We start from the raw sequence: 21,125 nt of genomic DNA, 5'->3' as shown, positions 1-21,125 counted from the left end.
GGGAATAACGATGAACCCGATTAAGATCCCATGTTTCCGTCGTCCCGGGTTATCGTGGTCCATAGTCTACTTAGTCAAAGGAGGTAGTCGACCCAAGCTGACCTAAGGATCCTTGTCGGCAACCATGGGTTGCTTCGTCTAAGAGTACCTTGTAACTTGGTGTGGATATTTGTCTAAAGAATATATTTGAGTCCACCTTAGCTAACAAAGAGTTTTGTGTCTGTCGGTCATACCCTATTGATTCATTGTTCAATGATTTAAAGTCATTAGGGAACATACGGGCTCTGGCCATGACCGTAATTTAGTTATACCATTTGGCGGCAAAACACCAAGTTCAGAGGGGCCCGATCATAACCAATGTGTCATTTGGCGTCAAAATTGACGGTTAGAGGACACGTGCCATGTCCTTACTGGCAATAAACGATTTGAGAATGAATCTTAGTGATATTCTCGACTAAACATTCAATCTTTATGAGCTAAAGTGGTATTCAAACTTGTCCATCTCGACAAAAAATTGCGGAGGATATATGAATATTTGCTTTACGTTTAGATGATTAAATTTTAATTAAATATCTTGAATTTTTTAAAAGTATAGATTTGAAACTTTTATTTAAACTTGAGCTTCGAATTATTAATTTTGAGAATTAGGGCATTTCTTTGAAATTCACGTGAACCCCTCCGTTTGAGATTTACATTCAATGTTCATCGGGGTGATTTTGAAATCACTTTAAATGTTCAAATTTTTATAAGTTTGTGAGGCATTTTGAATATTTAGAATTGACCACTTCGATTGAGATCTACGTTCAACACGATAATCATCAGAGTGATTGGGTGATTTCATTTTATTATTTGAACCTTGTCGACTTTGTTTGATTGCCACAAAGGATCGGGTTTAACTCATAATTTTAGGGTTGTTGCATATATACCAGAATCGAGAGCACGTATATTGATGAATGAATTTTTCTTATAAAAGATCTTGAAAGCCTAATATGAACGTATAAAATAAAATACTCTAGTCGGCACTACGACCGTATATTTTTTTATGGTTCAAGTCATGTCAACTCTGGTCCATTCAAAGGGGACGATCGGACTTGTTCCTAAGTTAACTTTCGACCCACGCAGGATTCTCAGGCAAGGGTTTAGGAGCATATCGCACTTGTCGGAGCACATGCAAGTATTTATTTTTCAGTGTGCATTGCATAATTACACTTATGTATGTGCATTTGTATTAATTTTTGTGTGTATATTTACATGATTTAAAACTCATTACTTTTCAATCTATACAACATCCTCAAACGTCACATATATGTGTCACGCTCGTCGGGGCCCATGCGGTAGTACGTGCTTTTAAGTGCATTTTGCATTATGCGTCGACATGTTTATACAATGTGCGTGATGCATTTGTAAGATGATAATGTTTGCATATTATCAATAGGTGTCATAGGCAACACCCTCTTTTAATGATTTGGCACAATGTGCACACTTTAATTATATGTCGTACAACCCGTGACACATAACAGTGCGCCATTTTATTTCTTTTTTAAGACATATATTCATGGGATGTACAAGCCTCCTAACTTTAGCAGCTGGCATGCATGCAACTGAAAGCACTTGCGCATCCATGACTTGCAATGTGATTGACGTTTCTCATTTTATATGAAGCGTTTAACCAGAATAATTATCGGGGATATGCGGAGATTTCTACGTGTTAATAATTAATGTAAATGCATTTCCGTAAAAAAAGATAAATAATTTTTACTTTTTACCCCTCCCCTTTTTAAGATAATAATGTCAATATTCAAGTGTATTTACGCTTGTATTTCACCCGCTTGTGAATACTTGAAGAATCCAAAGCAAAAGCCTCAGAAAGTCGTCTTAACATATTTTAAACATGGATCCTAAGCTAGTGGGGCCCACATGCGTACCTTCCCTATCTTTTAGCAAAAGAATCCTAAGCTGGCAGAGCCCGCATGCATACCTTCCTTGTCTTTTAGCAAAGGAATCCTAGGTTGGCGAGGCCTGCAAATAATTTGACTTTCATATTATTAATAGGAGGGAGGCTCAATACATTTATTTTACTCTTTATTTATGCAAGGAGTATTGTTGGGGAGTTTAGGTGTGTGCAAGTCAAGAGCTAAGAGAAAGAAGTTTGGTTCGTACATATTGGTAAACAACTAATTCCCCTACAAGTTTACTATAAGTTGTATTATGTTATGGTCTGGATTTTCTTTCATCTTTACTTTCAGTGTTAGAAACCTAGGATGTCGTGTGTTTTATTTTTTTTTTTACTTAGAAATTTAGGTATATTTTAATTTCTTTAAAATTCTCTAAGTCATGAGCTTTGTTGAAGATTTTGGCTTCAACTAGGCGTCGTCCCCGCACAGGGGACTGCATCGGGGTATATAAGGTCTTCCCGCTAGCCAAGAAAGGCAGTCACAGTAAGTTTAAGGTGACAATGCGGCTATAATTTTGTTTCCCGCTCGCTAATAAAAGTGGTCATTGAGTCTTCAAGTACTTATTTAAAGCACATCATTTCCCCGATTGCTAAGAAAAGTAGTAATGAGTACTTAATTTTCTTTCATATGTAATAAATTTCTCAACTCGCTAATAAAAACGATCGCAAGTACTTATGTTTCATGCATACGAATTTCTCCGCTCGCTAATAAAAGCGATTACTAGTACTTATGTTTCGTGCATATAAATTTGAAGTACTAGTGTCAGGTTATACCTTAGGTGCACGATGATCGAGGCGACGATAATAGATGGCAGAAGGCGGTGATGGCAAGAAACCTGCGATGCATAATGTAAATTTTGTTATTATCATTAATGTTATTTTAATTAATTATATAAACTTTTTTTATTTAAAATAAGGGCTAAAGAAAGAGATGGTGAGCTCCTTTTCTAGAGAGAGAAAGAGAGGGAAGAGAGGGCTTTTGGTGGAAGAGGTGAGGAATGTGCATGGGAGTATTTTTTGTGAAGGGAGGTTGGTGATTTGAGGAATGAATGTGAAGAAAATATATTTTTTTAGGGTTAGGGTTTTGAGGAGGTTTCGGAAAGATGGAGGGGGAGGAAGAAGAACATGGAGGAGAGAAAAAAGAGAAGAAAAAAATGTAGGAAAATGGAAGAGGAAGAAATAAGAAGTAGAAAGGAGGAAAGAAGAAGAAGAAGAGAGGAAAAGAAGGAAGATGGTTACCGTGAGCTTGGAGGGAGGCCGACAGCTTGGAGGCACAAGAGAGGGAGAAAGAGTCAAGAGATGAGAGGGGGCGTGAGTGTCATGAAGTTGAGTGAGGGTGCCTATTATGAGGGGTTAAGGGTTTAAGTGTGTAGAGGTGCTTTATTTATTTTGATTAGCTAAAAATTGAATGGAATTGTTGATGAGAAATGAATTTCGCGTCCGATCTCGTTCTCGCCTCGTATCTACGAGCTAACCGGGCCGGATCGTGACAAAGTGAGGGGTATTTTAGGATTTTTTTCCTTAAAAAAAAACTCTCCCACTCTTTTAAATTTTAACTATTTATAATTATATGGTATAAAGAAAATTTATTAATCATGCTTCGAGTTGATTGTCCTGTCGTCGTCACATCAATTTGCATGCACGAAATTTAAATTTTCGCCGATTGACGACCCCAATCAATATGGGAGTTGATCTTAACTGTTTCTGTTGCTCCGGACACATTAGCGCTATCCGTTTCACGAATATAGGCCATTTCGGTGATTTTGATTTTCGGTCGACACGCGTTAAGTGAGTTTTGCGCGGTTTCAAGCTTTTTTGTTTTTGAAACTCACCTGCGTTGTCGGCTCGACTCCGACACTAGTATTGAGGTGAACAATTCACAAACAGCAACTGCCATGTTGTCTATTTTATATTATTAATAAGAAAAGCAGAAGACTAATGATCAAGGTAAGCCCAATTTTTTTGCACGTTATAATAATCAATTGCAAACAACACCTAAAGAAAGACTAAGAGTTCCAAAGCTTAAACTTTTGGTAAGAAAAAAGGTTAATAAAATAATATACAAATAATCAGGTCTTCTACCAAGTAGTTGATAAAAATCTTAGCTTTTTTTTTTACCATCTCTATAGCACAAATTGTTATTTTACTCTTCAACCTTATAATGGTAGTGTCGGCCATCAGATTACCTCAATTTGTGTGTTGAATTCGATGCTTTTTATGGTTAATTTTCAAACTCAAAATCTTTTCCATCATGTGTTACTACAGTGCTAGGTAGAGAATGTTTTTAGAGACAAGGAAAACATTCCTTGAACCCACGTACGTGCAACCGCTCTTATAAATTTACAGCAAGTACCATGTACTTTATCCTATCACTTGCAATGCATGTCATTAAAAGAAATCAAGCAGTCTATTCAATTATTTGTTTTCTAATTGCTAATTTCTCTTGCTTCTAAAAATAATTAACAAATTTGAGCATATAAATCTTATCCTGTAACATTATTTCTGACCATCAAGAAGAATGACAAATGTTTCAACTGTTTTGCATGTGCAAGCATAGGCTTCTAACTTGCTGCAGGGTTGCATGTTACAACGTGGAGAGGACCTGCTCAACCATTCATTATTTAGCAAGGTTTATTGTTGAAGATGTGGAATCGGTTATAAAAAAGCACAATGAAAATAGGAAGGACATGGAAGTGTAGAGTTATAAATGGTCCCATTCATGCATGCACAAATTAATTCCTCTCACCTCATCGACATTGATGTGCTCATTAGCCTCTTTTGCATCGTCCTTTACAGCTTTTCCCTGGGCAAGTAAGAACATGGATGTTAACAAATGAATGTAGTATTTTACGAGAAGTAAATAACAAATGAGAAATTTAAGTAGGAAAGATTGGAGCACTTTAATGAACAAATCTTTAAAAAAAACACTTAAATAGCAAGGTATGTCACATGATTGTAGAAGAAACATGCTATTGCCATGCTTTTAAGAATGAAAGAGAAGTCAAGATTGTGGCAGTTATATATAAATCAAACTAGCAAGCCATAAATAATGCTATAAGTAGAAAAATCGCATCATTATGAGAAACTCAACTTTGATTAATGCTAGAGCATTGCACGTGGAGAGAAATTTTGTTCCAAGGACAATAATGTAAAAAATCTAATTAAATTATTAATCTTTTAATCAAGTGACATAAGCATTAAGTTGGTGTCCAACGTGAAAGTAAAGTATATAAAAGTAATTAAAGAAATATTGGATGGATCATTGACCAAACTAGTAGTAATTGTGAATTAAGCAAAAAAGTTTCTAATCACAATAGGACTAAATAAAAGATCAATATTTAGTCAATAGATCCGTTGAATAACATTGAGTACATGGTATGCAATTTTGGTAGACATAAAATTAATAGTTATTAAGCAATATTGTTGGAAGAAGAGTGAAACATAAGTGAAAATACAAACTAGTGAGAGTGCAAAGCGTGGAAGTAGTCTACAACATTTCCGCCTCCTGTACGCGCCGAACGTACGCCCGGGCGTGCGTGAGCTGTTTAGGAAGGATTTTTTAGGGAGTTAGAAGGGAAATTTGAATGTAGGGTCTGTTTAGGGATTCCTAACAACATATCACGCATGCCCGAGTGTGTGTTCGACACGTACAAGAGGCGAAAATGTCCGCCTCTGGTCACGTAAGCCGGTTCTTTCAGGCCGGCTGGACCGGTCTAACAACATTCCCCTCCCAAAGATCCATCTTGTCCGCAAGGTGGAAAGACGACACCCTCTTCCACTCTTCTTCATACAAACGGTAAGAACCTGAAGAGTTCGATACTAAAACTTGTGCTCCGGCATACTAGGGATTGTTTAGGGATTTCCTTTTGATTTGTATGCATTAAATAGTTTGTTTTCATAGGGTTAGGGTATCTTGAATTTGGCTGACATTTGAGATCTCACATATTTCCTTTGGGCTCTAGTGGCGTCTAGAGATTTGGGAGAGATCAATCTTCCTCTCAAATAGAGGATCAATTACATCTTGTTATTTTCTTCCAATAAAATTACTGTTTTTCACTGGTTTTCCATTGGAATCGTGGGGATTTACTTGAAATCTTCAAGTGTTTCCTATCAAACTCAAAAATCTATAGACATCCAAATCTCACACTCTAATATATGCACAAAACACATTAACATAATTTTAGAAAATTATTTGTCATTGTTCAATAAAGCTCTTATCCAATAGTCCATAATAAAATGGTATAACTTTAAAAAAAAAAAAACTTAATTTTTTTTTAAAAAACAACAACATATTTTGGAAGTGACCAGGTTCATCAAGCTTACCCCTAATGCCCTTTATTTTTATTTTGGGGAGATGTCATTCTTATAGTTTGTTATATTATAAATCAAATGCCCATTAAGGACCTTCACTTCTAAACTCCCATTAAAGTATTTTCCAAATGTTTTCCCAATACTCGCACTATTTCAAATCTCCAACTTAGAATTTTTGGATGCATTGTCTTTGTCCATAATGATGAACTTATTATTGTCATATGAATACTAAAGTTCTTCAGAAAATAGGAATCTTGAAAAATTGGTGCTTTTACTATTGTAGGTCCGGTTGATTCTATGGTTGATAAAAAATCCATATGTGTACATATGGGGAAATCTTTCAGAACAAGAACACAAAATGCTGGTACTAGAAATGGTGCTGAACTTGAACTCCAATCTCTAGCAAATGAAATTCTTAACTAATTTGTCTTTAGTCACTTCCAGAAGAACATCAAGTTACTATCAATAATCTTATAAATACATATTACGACAATCAAGTTGTCATTAACATAGCTGATTGAAATAAACATAGGCAAGTAGATCAACACTTATTAAAGAAAAAATTTAAATGAAATAATATATTCCTCAATCATCATATATTTTCTTCTAAATAAGCTACATGTATCTTGACCAAGGGATTTGCTAGATCTCTATTTGAAAAAACGATTGGCAAGCTGGGATTATTTGATATGTACAATCCAGCTTGTGGAAGAATTTTAAAGTATTGATGGCAATTAATAATTATTTCCATGTTCGTTAGATGTTTCTTGCAAATTTTTAAGCCACTGATGGAAGTCTTGTTGATTCCCGTCTACCAAATTTATGAGGAAGAAATTGTGAGCTATTGTTTGTCAGAAGAAAAGAAACATGTTTTCTGCCTACTACAAATGATAGGGAGAAGCTGTCATCTGTTGTCCGCCGTCCCATAAATGAACTTATTACTGTCTGCTTACTCCATATGGAAGGAGAATAAGTTCATATAAACACAAATCATGTATCAATTTCACATTTTTTTCTTAATTTAGTGTGTTGCTATTCAGTTTGTTTTGGGAGTTTTTTATTCCTTGCAACTGTAGTAAATCTGGAATAAATTAATCATCTTTAATGCATACTTCCATAAGAACATTGTAATCTAAGTTTAAAAAAAACCTTAACATTTCGCTGGGGTAAGGCAGGGAAATGAAAAATACTTTTCCTAGTTTTCTCCCCTCTCCTCACTGCTCTGTTAAAAATATGTAATCATCCAAGCCTGATGCTACTAGAGTTGGAGATCGCAAGCACAATATATCAGACAACTAGATAGGGTTATAAGCATCTAAATAATACTAACATCTGGTAGAAATTTTGTAGAACAATAAAATTTGAGTATTCTACAAACTTTTACCTTATTATTTGACAGCTTTGGAGATTCCATGAAATTGTCAACCGGTTTTAAATTTGATTCTGGCTGATGACCACCTTGATTCACCTTCTGAACTCCATTTAAATGAGCTATTGATGGCCGAAACTGGACTACTGCATGCAAAGGAATCACATGTAACTGCAAAACAAAGCCAGAGAAACTTAAAACATCCTTATAACTCAAAGTGTTGAGTTGTAACTGAAATTTCAAAGGACAACGGTAAAAAGAAATCATCAAATTTTAAGATGTCAAATTTCAAACATGACAAAATAACAACATTAGCAACTTCAAATATCCGTAATCCATTTAGCGTCCATCAGTTTGTATGTTCATGGTATTCATGCAAACAAAAGTGAACAGGCCGAGTAGATAAATTACTCTGTTTTCATAGCGTCATTATGAACATGTCTTGAATATACCAAGCAAATTAAAAAGTAGCTTAACAAGTTAACCCCTTATCAATCTGAAATATAGGTTTGTTGACAGATAATTTCCCCGCGGAATAAACAGATGTATAGAAACATAGATAAAAGATAATCAAACGCCATAGAGGGAAACGAAAAAAGAAAAAAATATATAAGGAGATCAAAGTAAACAGAAAGGCTCTGAAATAAAAGCAATCCCTCCATTTTCGGTTCACAAGAAAATACTTTATTTAAGATTTACTGTGTCATTCTACTGAAATCACTAAGCGTTTTTTTTTTTTTTCTTTATTGTTACAGCTGCACGTTGCACGCCAATAGAGAAAAGGAATTTGCCATATTTAGCATACCTCAACTGTCATAATATCACGTCCATTTAGATGGAATTGGTAATCAGCCATGTCACATATGGCAAAAACAATTGTCTTAGCTTACGCAGCACAAAATATAATGAATTCTCCTTAGCATAACCTTTTTTTTTTTTCCTTTTGTGGAGAAATCATATGTCTAAATTTATCATGTATCCCTTTAACTAAAATTTATTAACTGCTTGTAGTCAGTTTGCATTTATGCTCTGTGGGTCGCTCTTACCTCAACTAAGGGATGAATATTAATCAGAGCCTCAGCTTCAGCCACCAGACTAAGAAAATATTGCGAAACTTTTTTGCTATGCATAAATCAGGAAAACGCTTCAGCGATGCTCACTGAATGGAAAATCCCATTAGACACAGAGCACAGTACCTTCTCTAACCCCTCTCCCTCCCTCTCTCCCTTTCCTTCCCCCTTGAAAGTTATGCCTTCTCTATCAACACAGTAACTAAGCACATGCTTGATTAGCTAATACCAGACACAAGCAAAAGCTAAATTCTCTCGACTTCCAAGTTCAAAATCTTCTGGTATTGCTACTGAATGGTACTGTGCCATAATTAGATTTCCACATCACTAGATTTAACTCGTGATCGGTCTTGGTGAATTAAGAACAATCCAAATCCCAAAAGAATAAGTGTAGGATGACAAAGAGGAGGAAAATTAATAAATATGAGCATTGGATTTCTTGGAATTGCTTTAGGTAGGTTTCGAAGGAAGAAGAAAGACTCGCAGATCTAGGCTTTGGCAAAAACCACTGATATCATGATGAAAAACTATATATAATCTCTACCCAAGAAATACATCAAATATTTTAATAAGGCAAGCAACTCTTGAATCCTCCAATATTCCCGGTAAATGACATCACAAAACTAATAAATAATAAGGTACAAGTAATAGGAGCAATAATAGGCAACAGAATGATTAACAATGGCAGAGACAAACCCCATTGATAATCCTCCTAGAGGAAGGCAGTGTTATGAACTATCAGCCAGGTTTCCTTACCTTCGTAAGGGTTATTTATTAAGTTTTTAAAAGTACATACGCATCTTCATGTTTACACTGAAGTTGAACTAGGAGCAGAAAGAAAGCAAAAGAAAGTTCGATACCAAAAGGACATTCCTAGTCATTGGGCAACAAATTCATTGTAATCACCAGGCCGATAAATAGGAGTCATGGCAACATGAACCAAACATCAGTTTAGGCCATTCTTATAGTATGATGTAACAAAATCTGCATTAATTGATGCACTTCAGGTTGAGTCATGTATAGATTTGAAATCTACTTTGACAAATGCATCCATCTTAAAAGACCAAGTTAAGAATCATTGAATTAGTCAGCCTTAATAAGGGGAAACATTGATTTCAAATGAATAGTCAAAATTACAGGAGTACAATTATAAATTCAATCAAATGTAAGGGGAGCACAATATTCTGACTATAAGATATCTGGAAAACTAAGGATCAATGACTCAATGTACATCCTTCCATAAAAATCTTCTAATCCTTCGAACAGTATTGCAACAATTTGATGCATCTATGCAGAACATAATCTACACGAAGATTTACAGAGGAAATCATTCATAATACAAAACAGCTCAATTGATCATTTCCCTCAAAAATAGTACCACTATCACATGGTACATGTAGCATATATGTACAACAACAACAACATCAAGCCTTTATCCCACTATATGGGGTCGACTACATGAATCCTTTTTATCCATTGTAGTAATACGTAAAGAAAAGAAAAAAAATATGGACTTACACTGTTTCCTCTTAGAAACCCAACTGCGTAATCATTTACAGAAGGCTTTGAGGATGATGACAAAGTCTACAAAACAGTAACGATGAAGAAATTAGGACATCAAAGGATGACAGGCCAATAAGTTTGACATATAAAATATCTTTCAAAAGCATTATCAAAATGGAAGTACTGACTACACACTTTTTTGCTCATGCAAAATAAAAGAATGAAGCGAGGAGCAGTAATTTTGAGAATAATATTTCATAAACTAATGCACAAAATACATGTCAATGATATACTTCAAGTCTTCAACCAATATTTGTTCGCTATAGGGGGGAAAACAGAAAGAAAAGTCAAAACTGAGCTATATAAATGTAGAGAAAAGACATGTTAGAAATTTGGAATTGAACAACCAATAGTGAGTGTCATTAACAACAGTTTCGTAAAGTGTATTATCATAGTTTTAAATTTTTCTATTTTGTTGATAATGTGAGGTACAAATCAAGAAAGGCTTCAATATAATCATAAAGGGGATATGATTTTTTTTTATGCGAAAAATCCCAAAATAGCTAGACTATTCCACGATGTGATATATTTTGTCCCAAAGTATCACATTGTCTCAATTTAACCTCTCAAGTATACAAAATTGATCCAAAATAGTCCCTTATATGATAATTGTGATATAAATTTACTCCCCATTTAGTTCCCCGACTGCAAAAAATCCCAAAATAGCTAGACTATTCCATTGTATGACATATTTAGTCCCAAAGTATCATGTTGTCTCAATTTAACCTCTCAGCTATACAAAATTGATCCAAAATAGTCCCTTATATGATAATTGCGATATAAATTTGCTCCCCATTTAGTCCCCGACTTTAGAAAATTGATCCTAATTTAGTCCCAAAGGGATCATTTTGGACCAATTTTATATGGTCAATGGACTAAATTGGAGTAACATTATACTCTTGGGCTAAAATGGAAGTCCATAAATCCAATCATAATTTTATAAAAAGTCACATTTATCAATTCTAATTTCTAGTCTAAGTTGTCTTGTCTTCTGTAGAGTCTCATATTCACCATGAAATTACATGTGCAATAAGATAAAAACTATTATGATTGATAGAAAATGATGTAACTAGCAAAATGTGAATCCAAAATGGAATGATACAAACAAATTATTATGTTACCAATCAACATTAAGCACATACCATAATCAAAATTCATTTCTATGAACTTATTTCATGGCAAATTTAGCTCATATCATTTATTTACAGCAAGCATATCACATTATCACTCACTCTCAATATGAAATCTACATAAATTCAATTTAGATTTTCAAACTAAGGATTATACCATTCAGAAATATCAATCAAAATTATATTTTCTAAAAATTCTCTTCAGATAAAATCTTGACCTTCTAAATGGAGCAAAAAATTCTCCTAATATAAAAAAAATCAAAGACATGCCAAACAACTACATGTCGCTAGTTTTCTATTGTTAGTTATTGACCACCACGAGAGCCAGAATACCTGCCCAAAATCCTGCTCAAATCTCGGTCGTGCATCATTTGTCGAAATCCCACTGAGATCCTTGTACATTCGGCACCGCTCGTGTCTTTCTCCCGCAATCCTGCAAGCTACTCTTCGACGTCATTAAAATGAGAGGGTAGACGAGGCTTTTGTGTTTCTTCCCCTCCTTTAGCTCACGACCCTCTACAGCCACAGAGATCCCGCTGAATCTAGCCTCCAATACGTCCCTGCTCTTCCTGATTCCTCCAATCAACACCTGCAACCAATCGACCTTCGTTCGAAGACCTCAAGCCGTCCATCTCTAGCACAACTCACATGGCTGAAGCCTCCCAATCGACGCCGCCAGCCATTCGATCTTCCTTACTATATATGCACAACCCACTGACTTCCCATAGAACTTCCCTCTCTTCCTCACACAACTGCAGCCCCACTTCAAATACCTGACTCAACCTCCAACATTCCATGTCAACCAAACTCCAGCTCAAATCCTTGTATCGACCTCCCACGCCTTATCCCAATATTGTTGAACAACTCTATCCGGCCCAGTTTAGCGCAAGAACTTGACGCATGCGATCCTCCTCCCCATTCCTCAAGTAGTTGAACTACCTGCAAATGTCATCCATCCCTGACAAATCCGACGCCAACTCCCATCCCGATTCCACGACCCATCTGGACGATCGAATCACTCCCCTCTCTAATTGAACCCCTCCAATCGTCCGATCTTCAATACCTACAGCCCAATCATCCGGTTCTCCTTCCCCCTATCCGATCCAACCCCAGACACAAACCTCATCTTCCCTGCCGATTCACACACCTCACCTGCTTGCAGCTCGAGCCACCCTCTACTATGTCAAACTCCCTCCTCGAGTTGCCCGAATTCCCTTCCTCAACTCAGAGGTTCTTCACTCCACATATTACTCTCACAAATTCCCTCAAAATCACCTCCTCTAATCAGCAAGCTCGATCCCCACTTAACCAGCCCAATTACATAATCCCTCAACCTTGGCGTTGAACCTCAAGTAGCCTGGAGCAAAAACAGGGAGAACAAGGAACAAAGAGGTATAGAAAAACCTTTTTTCTATATGTTAATATTTATCAGTAATAATCCATATATATATATATAATTATAATTATAATTATAATACTATAGGCTATTCTATATGAGTGATAATGGCCTAAAAGTTGTAAGTGTACAGAGTATGCATAAAAATACTAATAAAGTGGTATCGATAGTAGTGGAAGCATTAGGTTTGTTGAAATGAGTTGGGGTACTATTGTAGTGAGCCATAGGACCAGGATAGTCCACATTAGGTCTCCCCGGCTTCAAAAGATTCTGCACCTAAGGAAAGAGGTTGAGCAATACATGTGTCTTGAAATGCGTAAGCAAAGATATCAGAGACGTTAAAGGTTGAAGCAGTGAGGAAATTTAGTGGAAGATCCACGATATAGGCTTTAACATTGATACGTTTAAGAATGGGTATGGGACCTATTTTTCAGGGACTCAATTTTAAAGCAGGTACTTGGTTGGAACTGTTTCTTACGAAGCCGAACCATAACAAGTTCCCCGGGATTAAAAATCTTCTCTCGACAATGTGAATCTGCGAGCTATTTGTACTTGGCATTGGCTGCAGATAGCTTAGCTCTTACTTCTTCAAACAACTTTGTATAAGTTTCAATGGTCTCAGCAGCTGTCTAGCAACGGCATTTAGGGAGGATGGTGACATTAACCAAATGGTTAGGTATCTTAGTGTAGAAAATGTAGAAATGACACTTTCCAGTCGACCAGTTTACCATAAAGTTATATGCAAATTCAGCTTGGCCTAAAAAGTCATCCCACTGCTTTGGGTGATCATGAGCTAGATATCGTAGCATGTTTCCCAATGTGCGTTTGATCACTTCAGTTTGGCCATTTCCAAAGCTTAACTTGATTGGGGATGATATGCGAAACTTAACTTGATTTCCATCAGCGGCCATTTCCAAAGCTCTCGCCAAAAATGGCTAGCAAATTTTACATCACGATTGGACGTGATGCTATGAGATAAACCGTGCAAGCGGACGATCTCCTTGAAGAAAAGAACAGCGACATTGAGGGCATCAAATGTCTTCTTGTAGGCTATAAAACAGGTGGTTTCGCCGCCAAATGGCACCACACCTATGGTTTTGCCGTTAAATGGTGTCACAAATAAACGGTTATGACCAGAACCATCTGAACCGGGTGGTTCGCCAAGAAATGGCACCATTATATTACAGTCATGGTCAACGCCTCTATTTTTCCCAATTACACTAAATCCTTGAGATATAAATCAATAGGATATGCTCGATAGGGCACAAAGCCCTCTGTCAAGGTGGATTCAAATTTATCCCCTTAGACAAACATCCACCCTACGTCTATAAGGTACCCTTGGATGACACAACTCATGCCTGCCAAAAAGGATCCTTCTGTCAGGTTGGGACAACTATCTCCTCTGACTAAGTAGACCAAGAATCATGATGGCCCGAGACGACATAACCATGGGATCTTGATCGGCCTTATCATCACTCCCCCGCCATCCTCTTTACGTACAAGATAGTGAAATTTTAAATTTTAAATATCAAACATTTCAACGCCTAAACCAATGTTGCTATTATATGTCAGATATCACGTATCTATGGATACGATGTATTCACTTGAGGACTAGTCATAATCAAAAGTTCTCTCTCATTATCGGGAGGGGTAATTAATTATAAGGATTGCACCTATAGAAAATCAGAACTTAAATCATAAAGTCCTCGCAAAATGAGGGCGAAATCTCTGGATAGTGTCTTATTTCAAACCCAATCTGCCTTCTAAAAATTTTCACAAGAACTTAATCAGTTAAAACTCCCCCGAGCAAAAGCGAAAGCATGCAGGGAGGCCAGGGCACGAATTTTCGGAGCCCACAGTGGTCAACTAAGATTTTGTTTAGGACAGCTTTTGGCCACTGCTTTTTCGCTACTTTCAAAAAAAATTGTACCAAAAATCTTCTTTAGAAAGCAATAAGAAAATTGTTCTAAATGAAGCCTAAATCATATCTTCGCATATGCATGCATTTTTTTCCTCTTTCAGATCTGCAGAGGTAGAAGTCATCCTCAATGTATGTCTCAACTTATGTATTTCCCTCCTCTTTATCAAGTAAATCCACTTCCACTCAACAAGTTTCTTACGACACCAAATCACTTGCTATTATTTTCTTAACAAACATTGTTTACTTATTCCATTGTTTACCTCCACAGCATATCCCAGTAGCACCAAATAAAAATCCATGATGACTATCTACAAACCAGCTTCTTTTATGTGCATTGTGCGATTTTTACAACTGATGTAGAACATTAGTTAACTCAGAATTCACCGAATTGCCCCAAAAGTTAAAGAGCTGATCTTAGCAAACTTAATAAACTAGCCAACTTTCAAAACAATGGTTGTGGGCAAAAAATCATTCATCTTATCCACGTATATATGTATTGCCCACATCCGACTATTACAAACTTGGGTTAGCATGATCAAGAAATAAAAAATCTGATAGAGGTTATAGGTTCCAATCAAACTGTAACTTTTCACAAACTTAAAAAAAAAAAACTTGAACCAGAGAGTTGGTTCAGCAGATCCTTATAGTCAGTAACGGCTGAGATGTTATCATGGTTTATTTCACTTACCAATCCTGGATCGAGCTAATAGCACTAGAGGCATGCATATGGAACAAAGAAAACAGAAGAAACCATTTATGCAATGCGATGGTCATGACAAATTATTGACAAGCAAAAATACATAGCAAGAACAACCAACTCAAGAAGTTTGTGAAACCATAAACTAATGCTTCATCTCATAAGTTGTAAATAACAGTATATTAAATTGGCACCAACCTGTGTAGTAATCTTCAAATTATGATCAACTTCTTCGTTGTAGTTTTCACTGTCAATGTCCAAACTATATTGAATTTCAAACTGTGCTAGTTTTGGTTTAATCCTAACCTGGAAAAAAATAAAGCATTAAAGAAATTCAAAACACATAAATTACTGGAACTTCTTTTTCGAAGGCTGCAATATCATTAAAAAAAATCACAAGTTCAAATATCAAAAAATGATATTTAACACAATTTTACCTTAGCACATCTTTCATCCATTTCGTATGGGCGCCAAGAAGGCCTTAATGGATACCGCACATCATATAACTACAAGGAAATAAAATATCAGTGAACACAATGTATAGATTTGCCTCAAGATTTATGTCTATCAAGCAAATTTTTTGTATATATGTCAAGAATAACCAACATTTCAAACAAATGTTGGTGAATAATCCATTTTCAAGACTTTAATCATCTTAGCGTCTTTGCCTCATGTATAAAACACAGCACTTCAAATGGGCAGTTGTGATCACCCAATTTCTAACAACTCAAGAATTGGCATATAAGATATTTTCATATATACAAAAAGTTATGTACATGCTCATAGAAGCAACATTGGGTGATCATATAATAGATATATGACATATAATACAAACTTCAAATTGATCTTAAATCTACCTATAATTAATATCTTAAAACAACCTTATTTAAAGTGGAACTATCATATGAATTAATTTCAAATCAAAATTCATTTACATATATATTTAAAGTAATTTACTTCTTACAACTACTTGATTAATAGCTTTGACTTCTCATTTTATTTATTAGTGAACTCCTATTCTTAAAAGGCTCAAGGACACTAATATTTAGGGCCAACTCACACGCAAACCAACTATTACTACTTGCATGCACCCTTGCCTTCTTAATCCACATGCAAATCACATGAACTGTGAATGTAAATATTACATTTTGGTTGACAAAATCCCCCAAGTAATTGCCTCCCTTTGTCACGGACACCATCTTTGATGACACATTTAGCATTTACACCTCAATAATTATTCAACCAAAGGACAATCTACAAAATTTGAAATTTTAGACTATAAAAAATGAATATGTACTTTCTCCTCCCTTGTGACCTGGGGTGTGTGACTAGCAACATACCATATTATAAAGCCCATATTACACTCAAGGATTGCAGATTTTATGCATTAAAGCAATAGAATATGGAATAAATAATGTACCTAACAATTGATCATAAGATTCATAACGGACAAACCATAATTTCACATTTTTTTAAGAAAAGAAATATAAATGTAAGAAAGACAAAACTAGGCATTAACACTAGGGAAAAATAAAACCTTAAGTGCTTCACAATCATCGCATGGTATAATATCACAATACTTAAGTTCTGGAAGCATCTGTCCAAACTACTCCACCAGTTTTTAACACAAGGTAGGCAGCAAAATTGCAATAATTGGTAAAAAAAGGAGAAATGCAAAAAAAATTGTAGATAACAAGAAGATAGCACGATAAGAAAAGTACCAAACATTGACTCCTCAATTTTTCATTGAATCATGGAGGAAAGGTGCTAAATCCTCAAAAATGAAGAAAATATGTAAATCCTCAAACATCCGAAAGGGTAAAACATCCCAAAGAATAACTTAAATTTTCATTCATAATAGCTCATTCAAGTCCATACATTAAAAGTTCTATCTATAAATAAAACTAAACCAAGTTAAGGATGGGGCAACCCTAACTTTATAAAATTTCAAACAATTTTAAAAAATTAATAATAAAATAAATAATAGAAATTCGACCCTAAATGACGATGGGCCAAGGTAAACTTGAAAGAGCGCGGTTAAGCTCTTTGTTAACTGGCCTGAATCCAAGATTAATTTGAGTTTTTCAGAACCAACGGCGGTATTGCGTCCTTATGCCGAACTCAAAGATCACATATCGAATATTTGCCAATTTCCTGGCAAAGGTTATCACGCTTGAGTTGGTTCAAAGCAAAACATTAGCCAGGGAAAAACCTACAGGAATTACCTCATGTTTCTATTTCTAACTGTTTTCATTCCAACATATCGTATACAAGCGAAACCTCCAGTAAGCGACCATTAGCACGCCGTGAATATGAACCAAAGGCCCCATATTTTTTCCAACTGCCATAATATAAATAAGATGAAAATGATTAAATGAAAAGTTATAGTACCTTAGTGTCCGAATCAAGAGATGGATGTACGTAGACATCGAACTCCCGAACCACCGCATCTTCCTCCTCCTCGACATCCATCGAAGTGCTCTCTGCTTTAACCGCTGCATCGTTAACACCATTGTAATGAGGAACAGGCGAATCCTCAGAGAGCTCCATTTTATTCGAATAAGGAATGGATTCTGCGGCAGGTGGCGCCGGTGTGGGAGCCGGGTATGGCGTCAATGATGGCTCCGCCTTTACCTTGCCCTTGCCCTTCATCTTGGGCCCGAAACGAGACTGCTTAGGCGGACCAAGGAAGACGTCGATATCCATGGAGGAATCATCGAAGAGCTCGTCTCCGGCACCCATCGCTCTCTCTCCGAAGCCGCAATGACGGTCGCTGCTGCCGAAGACCGTGCGGCGTTGTGTTAAACCCTGAATATTTATACAATTATACAGACAGATAACCGCTTGAATTGGGTCTCGTAACCGCGGTTCTAAATCGGGTCGTCGGAAGAACTCCGCTAGCGCAGTAACTGTAAACGGGTCGGATTGCAATTTTCTTTTTTTTTTCCCACCAATAAAAGAAATTTAAAAACTTTATGGGTTCTAATTATCTGTCCTATGAATATAATTTTTTTAGTTTTAGTTAAATGATTCATAATTTTTTAAATAATACTTTAAGCTTCATTAATGATTTATTTGTGCAAAATTTTTAGAACTTTTTTACTTTTAACTATTTCTTATAAAATATAATTTCTTTTTATTGCTCAAAAAATTTTAGATCAATTAAGAATCTATAAAAATGTATAAGCCTATAAAAAATTATTATTATTATTATTATTATTGTGTCCTGGAGTATTCACGGCGGTAGAGAAATATAAAATTTATCATCTTAGCGTTTTACGAAGATTCAAGAAAGGGTGCTTCAATTATATGGACACCAATATTTTTACGTGAAAAACCTTTGAAAATGACAAAAAACCACGGGGCCTAGCTCAGTTCGAATGAATCCACTAGTATTGCAGTTGATTACAAATGAGGCCCTTCATTAGGGGAAAACTTTAACTTGATGTACATCTTATAGAGCACATTACATGATGTGAATACAAAGAGTCACTGTAGACGTGTTCGTTTGGTCAAAATGATCGTTCGTAGGTGGACGACGTAAGTCGGAACGACCGTAGTCGGCGGGCGACGGAGGTCAGAAGGACTGTAGTCGGTGGGCGGCGTAAGTCAGAAAGATTGTAGCAGGCGAGCGACGGAGGCTGGAATGACTGTAGTCGGTAGAGGTCCAGCAATGGACAGAAATCCAGCGGTAGATGTTCGGCGAAAACCCGACAACGAGCATAAGTTTGACGTCGAGTAGAAATATGGTGACGAGCGGAGGTCTGGCTTTGGATAGAAGTCCGACATCAGTTGGAGGCCGAGGAGAACTTCAGCGTTATATGGTATTCGAACAGAACTCCGACGTCACTTGGAGTTCGGATGAAACCCTGGTGTCATTTGGAGGCTGGGCGGAATTCCGACGTCACTTGGAGGTCGGGCAGAATTCCGGCGTCACTTAGAGGTCGGGCGGAATTCCGGCGTCACTTGGAAAGTCGGGCGGAATTCCGGTGGTCGATGAGTTTCTTCCCTCATATCCCCTTTCTCTTCTCTTCTTCTCTCCTTCTTCTCTTATTCTTCTTCTTGCTTCGGTCCCCTTTCAAGAGAAATGAGTGGTCAATTTATAGATTTATGGAGTGGCATGACCCGTAAATAGGTGAGAGATAAGGGGTAAATGGGGAGTGGTTGGCATGAACGGCTGATATTGAATCCTTTGATCGTGAACCGTTTATAATAAATTTAAAGGTCTTAACGATATTGAAATTCGATGATCTTGGGCTCTTTGGATTCGTCTCGTCGAGCCGCTTGATTCGAATATAAGCATGTCATCTTTGGAAACCGTTTGGTAATCCAAAATATGGATTGAACTTTCCGAATGTGCTTCAGGTCTTTGATTTGGATCCATTTAAGCTCGGATCGAGTTGAATTTGATGTCTTTGGGTTTGTATTTCCGAGACGATCAATTCAACTATAAGTTTGTTGAAATCAGAGTTCAAATGATCCCATATTTAATTTTTGAAATTTCCAACATGATTTTTGCCCCGAGATTCGTGCCCGATCAAGATAATTTTTTTGATGACATATCAATTATTATTATTATTATTATTATTATTATTATTTCCTTGTGTTGTGCTTAGTGTATGTTTGATATAGCTTTTTTATTATTTTATTTTTAAATTACCATTGCAGTTTCATTTAGTTGTTGCTTTTTAGGTGTTTTCTAAAAATTTTTAGTGTGTTGCGAATGTGTGATAGTTTTAAGAAAATAATTGTTTGTTTTTTTAATAACATTTTTATAATGTTCATTATAATTTTAAAATATACATTTTATAAGTATAAATATTCTTATGGATATTAAATTTATTTAAATGTTTATTTGGGATAGTTTTTCAGTTGAGACAACAAACATAAATTTATTTAGCTAATGTATATTTAGTTTCCTACTACTTCCTTATAGTATTTCAAATTTTATGCGAGAAGAAATGGGTTTTTTGTAAAAAGAAAAAAACTAAGTTATTTCCCTATCAACTTTATAAAGAGCGCGCTCTAGATATCTCAAATAGACCCAAAAGTAAAAATTAATTAATCCATTTTTTAAGACGATTAAAATTTAAATATAAAATTAGTTTAAAGATAATTCAAAGTGGTTTGAACAGCTGTTGTTTTGAACTTACAATATCGTGCTGTTGTCGACAATCCGTTCAGATTCTGTCTACATTTGAGACAGCTTTTGGCCATTATTTTTTTCATTGCTTTCATTGAATTTTTGTGCTAGAGAATTGTTTTTGAAAGCAATAAGAAAGCCGTCTCAATCAAAGCCTCTCTTGTTTCACTTTTCCAAAATCACTCAGATGATGCCTCCCAGCCACAATAAGACAGTTCGCAAGCTCCCTCGCAACACATGTTGTTCCATTTCACATGGTCACCTACAATCAACACAACGATGCGGTGTGTATTTCGAAAATGGTTGATTCTAAGGACGTGTTTGGTTGGAAGTAAAATAGGTGGAAGGATTTACTTAAGAAAAAAAAAAGGTGGGTGCAAAGTATTTTAAATGTAAGGATTTTAAAAGTATTAGTATTTGATTTGATGAAAAAAAAAAGTATTGAAAAAATAGATATAGTGTAAACCATTTTGATTCATTTTTTTTAGGAAAAGTAAACTAATTCAATTTTGACTGAGAATTATTTACATCACAAACAAGCTCACTTAATCGACAACACCTACCACTGGCT

At 35.8% G+C, this 21,125-nt stretch overlaps 1 protein-coding gene across 3 annotated transcripts in view; it reads right to left on the bottom strand.

Moving 5' to 3' along the window:
• LOC110111003 (DNA-directed RNA polymerase III subunit RPC5) overlaps positions 1 to 18,213 on the bottom strand; it is a 29,181-nt gene extending 10,968 nt beyond the window's left edge. For all 3 annotated transcript variants that reach the window (XR_003702119.1, XR_003702120.1, XM_020842683.2), the window contains exons 1-6: positions 17,803 to 18,213; positions 15,849 to 15,917; positions 15,610 to 15,717; positions 10,223 to 10,288; positions 7,650 to 7,805; positions 4,701 to 4,757 (exon numbers count right to left, since the gene is read on the bottom strand). Coding sequence is in view for 1 of the 3 variants with exons in the window: in XM_020842683.2 (XP_020698342.2) it covers positions 4,701 to 4,757; positions 7,650 to 7,805; positions 10,223 to 10,288; positions 15,610 to 15,717; positions 15,849 to 15,917; positions 17,803 to 18,153 (807 nt within the window). In the remaining 2 variants the exon portion in view is untranslated. The remainder of the gene's footprint in view (positions 1 to 4,700; positions 4,758 to 7,649; positions 7,806 to 10,222; positions 10,289 to 15,609; positions 15,718 to 15,848; positions 15,918 to 17,802) is intronic.
• Between the last annotated feature and the right edge of the window lie 2,912 nt (positions 18,214 to 21,125).

Source organism: Dendrobium catenatum, unplaced genomic scaffold, assembly GCF_001605985.2.
Source record: "Dendrobium catenatum unplaced genomic scaffold, ASM160598v2 fragScaff_scaffold_1132, whole genome shotgun sequence".
Lineage (NCBI taxonomy): Eukaryota > Viridiplantae > Streptophyta > Magnoliopsida > Asparagales > Orchidaceae > Dendrobium > Dendrobium catenatum.
This window is presented reverse-complemented; position numbering and strand designations above follow the sequence as displayed.